General features: G+C 49.4%; 1 protein-coding gene across 10 annotated transcripts in view; it reads left to right on the top strand.

The window, feature by feature from the left end:
• Positions 1–6,000, top strand: part of LOC142882819 (guanine nucleotide exchange factor DBS-like) — a 45,158-nt gene that overhangs the window by 10,879 nt on the left and 28,279 nt on the right. Inside the window, exon 1 of one of the 10 annotated variants that reach the window (XM_076017493.1) lies at positions 905–1,208. The exons of the other annotated variants lie outside the window; for them this stretch is intronic. Within the exon in view, the coding sequence (XP_075873608.1) occupies positions 1,136–1,208 (73 nt within the window). The 5' untranslated portion in view covers positions 905–1,135. Of the gene's footprint in view, positions 1–904; positions 1,209–6,000 lie in introns of those variants that run through there. 10 annotated transcript variants of the gene reach the window in all.

The following is a 6,000-nucleotide window of genomic DNA, read 5'->3' as shown; positions in this document are numbered from 1 at the left end:
TGAAAAGTCTGTTTTTTTTTTTGTTTGTTTTTTTTCTCATCTTTGCTATCACATTTTATGAATTCAGCCCTCGGGCCAACTCACAGCTTGTGACAGCGCGTGTGTGTGTCACACTTTTTCCCCCTGCTGACTTGTGTGTGTGTTTGTGTGTGTTTGTTGCACCAGTGCGGAAAAGTCCAGCAGGAGGCCTCGGCTACTGCAGGAGCAAACATGAGTGTTTGAATTTTAGACACACGCGCACACGCACACGCACACTCGCATGCACGCACGCCACTGTCCCTGTTCTCAGGAAATTTATTTGCATCTGCAAACAAGATGTTCAAAACAAATGAAACGACGGCATTGATTAGTTTCTTTCTATTGTCGCTCTGTTCCGACGTTGCGAATTTCAAAACGTCCCTCGACTTCGGGATGAAACCGGAACGCCAAGGTTCATCGGTGCCAGTCGATGGAAAACCTGAGATGAAGAAAAGTTGGTCTGAACCCGCCTGTCGTGCGTTTGGTTTGTCAAATCCAAAAACAAACAAACAAAAACAAAACAAATTAGCATCGGACAGGAGTTCCTCTTCCTCTCGGCTAATTGGGCTCACATTTCTTCTCAGCAGCGCAGCGCGGACAAAGCCAGGCATCCATTCATGTCGAGGGGGTCAGGGGGGGTTAATCTCATAAATGTAATCGAATCACAGTTTGGAAGAGACACTGGGCGGGGCCGATGATCGATAACGCTCCGATTGGCCGGACTGAACTTCCACATTGTGTCGCATCCACTTCAGTGAGAGCGGAGAGAAGAAATGTGAAACTTGGGAAAAGGGGAGGGAGGGAGGGAGGGAGGTTGGCCTGGAACTCCGCCTCCCTGTCGACACAAACGATGAGTGGGGGAGGTGTGTGCGTGTGTGTGTGTGTGTGAGAGAGAGAGAGAGAGAGAGAGAGAGTCCTGACCGTCTTGCTCGGCTCTGACAGCTCAGTAAGCCGCTGAGGCGCGCTCGGCTCGGCCGTGTGGGACAGAGAATGGACCGCCGTCTGACTATGTGGCAGTGAGTGTGTGTGTGCGTGTGTGTGAGTGCGTGCGTGTGTGTGTGCGTGTGTGCGTGTGTGCGTGTGTACACGAAGAGGGCATCCATGTACCGGCAACCCGATGGCTCTGAACCGAGTGTCGCAACTCTGCCACGATACCACCCGGCTGTGGCTGCAGCTGAAGATGATGACAGGTAGTGTGTGTGTGTGTGTGTGTGTGTGTGTGTGTGTGTGTGTGTGTGTGTGTGTGTGTGTGTGTGTGTGTGTGTGTGTGTGTGTGTGTGTGTTTGTGTGTGTTTGTGTGTGTGTGTGTGTGTGTGCGCCTTTGTGCGTGCGCGGTTGTCGCCTGTTGCATGCGTGCAAACTCTGGCAGTTTAAAGAGGGAGTGTGTGTGAATCCAGCAGGTGCTTGTGTGTTTTGTGTGCGCGAGTGGGGCAAAGTTTGTGGACTTCCAAGGCTTAAAGTTGGAGATAAATACGCTTCTTTACCGTGTGTGTGTGTGTGTGTGTGCGTGTGCGTGCGCGTGTCACCTGCTGGCTGAGACTCATGATGTTAGTTTTCCCAACAAATGACCCATCGGTGGCGCATGTACGAGCGATTCGTTGCTCTTCAGCAAAGAAAACGGCTCATCTGGGACCGCCCACCACAACCCTCGCAGCCAATAGCTGCGTTTCCATTTCCCCTACAATTGCGCGAAATCTAAATATCGCAATAAAAAACTGGTCATGGAAACACCTAAATTTGGAAAAATCTCTCAAATATGGCTAAAAGGTTTTGACGCTCTCGTGAGGTGGTTTTTCAGGCGTATCAACATAGAGGTATATCGCAAAAGTGTCATGGAAACACTTTTGTCGCATTTACACGTCAGTTCATTTCAAGTGAAAATGGTGTGTTATATTTGGACGGAGGAGGAGACTGAGAAAAATATAACAACCATTCTTGACGGTAAACAAACGTAAACAAAGGAAAGCAAACGTAATTCTCGCAGGACGAGATTTTACGAGAATTATACCTTATGCGCTTCACACCATTCAATGGAAACGCCTGTAAATCGCAATTGCACTTTGTCAAAATTTGAGAAATACCGTTTTTATTTTGCCCGAAGCTGTAATGGAAATGCAGCTGCTGACAAGCCAACGCTCTCGGGTCAACACCGTGTCAGTCGAAGGGGAAAATAAAATAACTTGTTTTCCTTTGTTTGCCACGTCGACATCGTCCGAGTTCAAGGGAGGGAGACGCACGCGCCGAGCTAGCGTATGCGTAGTTGAGTCTTCGCGTCGACCTTCTGTGCTCCTGTTCGGCTCCTGTGCAAAAGTGTCACACGTACGTAAAGTCAACACAACGTGTCAAGGCTTTTTCCCACCGCAAGCGGACGTGAAACGCAGGCTGAATGGGTCGGGTGAATGAGCGCGACCCGACTTTGTTGGCCGTGTTGATTTTGTCTTGCGGCCCTCAGTGGCCGGTTTCCCTTCACCCCCACCTGCTGAGGGCGCCATTGTTCACGGTAGCGTTACGTAAGCCAATCTGAAAGGCAGGAGGAGTGCGTACGCCGGCCCTCCCCGAGGGCGCTGGCCGCGGCCGCCAAGTCAGCTGTGCGCTAACGTCTTTTGGCCAGCGCCGGCACATATTAATTGAGCTCGCGCCCATTAGCGTAGTGTGTTTTCTCCTGTCAGTGAGTCGGTCGGTTGGTCGGTTAGCGGCAGCACTCTGGACAAAACCCCTTTTCAAGGTTTGAATGTCAACACCGCTCCACCCCCAGCCCCCTTTTTATCTCTGTTCCTCATTGTGTGCTTGAGCGACGCTGCCGTCAACGTTGGTTCGGTTTCTGTCCATTATATCCACCGTCGATTGGAACTCTTGAGGTCTTTCTGCTCTCCTTGAACCTCCAGGCCAGGGGTCACCAACCTTTTTGAACCTGAGAGCTACTTCATGGGTACTGGGTCATATGAAGGGCAACCAGTCTGCTACACTCTGCTATACTGAAATAACACATTTTCTCAGTTAGCCATTAGTTATATATGATCGTTATTGATACTGATCTACATGAAGACAATGATCACGTTCTCAATAATTATCAAGAATGACTTAACAAGGTTGGATAAAACTGAATTTTAGATGCAGCTCATTGAGTTGTGCTATTTTTAGAACAGGCCTGTGGGCTACTCGCGGTCCTTGGGGGGGCTACCTGGTGCCCACGGACACCACGTTGGTGACCCCTGCTCCAGAGCCTTCCACTCAGTCAGCACGGCTACAGCAACATTTAGTCATGGTACTGCTACAGAGTCATTATGGAACCAGCACGGTCAATATCACTGATCGGGTTACTGATACTTTTTGCCTGCGCTTTTACATCAGAGATAGCAAAGTGCCATAGCTGTGTCCCAATCTGATCACGTGATTGGAAATGATCAGATGATTGTACTGTTGTATCAAGGGTTCAGATAGATACAGTTGTCAATATTAAGAAATGCTTTATTTTGTTAAAGTATGGCGCTTTATCGGAGACTGCACCTCTCTCTGAACGCTGCCCCCTATCTGCAGAGTTTCGTTTGGCATGTATGTATCGTGCGTACATTGACCTTTCCCAGTGTTGCATTCACTTCCAAGATGAGATCCACAAAAGTGGAAAAGTCTTGACTGACAAAACGCAGGTAGCGGTGTGCCTCCCTGGAGCATTCTTCTGTATGCTCTGGGATTTAGCCGCAGCAACGTGTGTGTGTGTGTGTGTTGTGTGTGTTGTGTGTGTGTGTGCATGTGTGCTTCCGGGCGATTAACTTTGCCCCGGAGACACTTTTGCAGCAAACAGCTTGCAAACTGAGAGGAGCGTGGGACTGTTGTGTGTTGTGTTTCTGCGATCAATAAACGCAGGGAGCCAAAGTGGCTCGAGCAGACAAGCTTCAAACGATCCCCAGCGTCGATCGGGATGATGACAACAATACAAGACAACGAGACAAAACAAGATGATTAGTAAACCCACACCAGTGTTGGGCCATCGGGGCCAGCAAGATCTTCTCTGCTGGCCTAAAGATACTAAGAAAAGTTACTTTTTCCCGTGAATATGATAATGAAATTAATCTCCGTAGTATTATGGTAGAGTTTTTATTCAATCATATTTCAGCTAGCTTGTATAGTCAGGTTCTGTGAAAGCTGCTGAAGGCCAGCAGAATCAACGTTGCAGTCTTCTGTCTGCTGTAAGTAAACGCAACACAGTCAGTTGCGATAGCCAGTCACATATCAATAATTTTTTGCTTATTGTCCCGTTGGTGTCTTATATTAAAACAGCAACAATAAACAGTTTAACCACATGTACAGCGTATTTGTGCTGGACTTATTAAAACTTGACTAATGTCTTAGAATCACCATTTATTTTTGAGTTTTGACAGTACATGATGGTATTATGGTATGGTATGAGATGTATTCATTCAGGTAGGACTAAGTACAGCGTCACTGAAGGCCTACACACGAAATACACAGCCTGCCACTGACCTACACCGCATATCATCATCAGACAGAAGCTCAGAACCTGCCGCTGATTCACGCCCCGCAGGAGCGCCGAGCCTTTTCACGTGATCTCCGCAGAGACGGATCACTTTCTTGACATTTTGATCGTGACCCGCTCGGCTGCAACGGCGACACAAAAGCAAGAGGAGCCGAACGGGATCGGGTTGCGGCCGAGTTTATCCGGGGGGGGGGTCGGGGGGGGACGCAACGAAAAGCAGGTCGCTCCCGGAGGACTAAAAGTTTGCTGAGCTTTTTTTTGAGCCCTTTGGGAGCGTGGTGGCGAGCCGCGTCAAGCTCGCGGGCCTCTTGGACGGGGCAAGTAAAAACACAGCCTTCCTTGGATCCCTCCTCGCCCGTCATCCTCCCTTTTCATTCCCCCTCTTCCGCCCTGTCTTTTTCCTTTCACCCCCGTGCGCCGTAATAACGGGTAGCTGTGACAAATAGCTGCTAAAAACACAGGGGCTCTGATGTCTTTTGCGCTCTGTTGTTTTTTTTTTCTACCCTTTGAGGAAGGGAGGAAGGGAGGAAGGGAGGAGGTCCCACCTTTGAAAAAAAAACAAAAACGACCGCAGCGGCGGCGGGACATGTTTTTGTGTTTTGGAAAAGCTGCGTCCGCAGGTACCGCAGCGGAGTCATTTTCTTTTTTTCCATAAATTTCCTGTCGGCATGGTGTGTGTCTCTGTGTGCGTGTGTGCGTGTGTGCGTGCGTGCGTGCGCACATGTATTCGGAGCAGGTAGAGGGTCAAGCGTTGCTCCATTCCATCCTTTGTCGTGGCCGGAACTATTTTCAGCGCGAGACTGAGGGATGACAGGGAGCGGAAAAAAGTCCAATGCGGCGCACAGGAAGTGGACGTGCACCGAGTGAGTGCGCACGTGGTAATTAGTGGAAAAACTCCCTGGGAGCAACCGCGCAAAATTGTGGAGGCTGTGACCGCCGGCCAATCAGCGGGCTCATAGTGGGTATTTGGTCCAGTGTGTAATATGTGTAATATTTTTAAGAAAAAACAGTGACATCATTCAAGTGGTTACATTTCAGATTGCTGTGTCTTTCACTCTCCCCATGAGCTACGGTGGCTTTTCGGGCCCAAACCTAGACACCTCGTCCACCTTCTTCCTCGTTGGTTTATTTGAAGACGCGAGCAGTCACCCTAATTACGAAACGTGGTCGCAGTGGGACTGGATTGTCCACCGGCTTCCTTAGAAATGTGGCGTTGCAAAATGGTGTGATATTGTGCTGCGATTGTGCACTTTTGTTAACGTACTAATGGGCTGTGCATTGAGCTTTTACCAATATAGAAATCTGTGCAAACCGACCCAGAGAAGCTGCCGCCCGAGTCGTTTTTTTCACCCGGTCGGCGCAACCGAACGTCCGATCTCAACCAGCAGTGAAGAGACCCCAGTGGCCCAGCAGTTAAAGCGACGGGGGGGGCTTTGTTCAAAGATCCCCCCCGGCTCCCTTTTCCAAACTTTTTCCATGCGCTGTTT

Source organism: Nelusetta ayraudi, unplaced genomic scaffold, assembly GCF_046127955.1.
Source record: "Nelusetta ayraudi isolate G7.1 ecotype Tasmania unplaced genomic scaffold, CSIRO-AGI_Nayr_v1 ptg000006l, whole genome shotgun sequence".
Taxonomy (NCBI): domain Eukaryota; kingdom Metazoa; phylum Chordata; class Actinopteri; order Tetraodontiformes; family Monacanthidae; genus Nelusetta; species Nelusetta ayraudi.
This window is presented reverse-complemented; position numbering and strand designations above follow the sequence as displayed.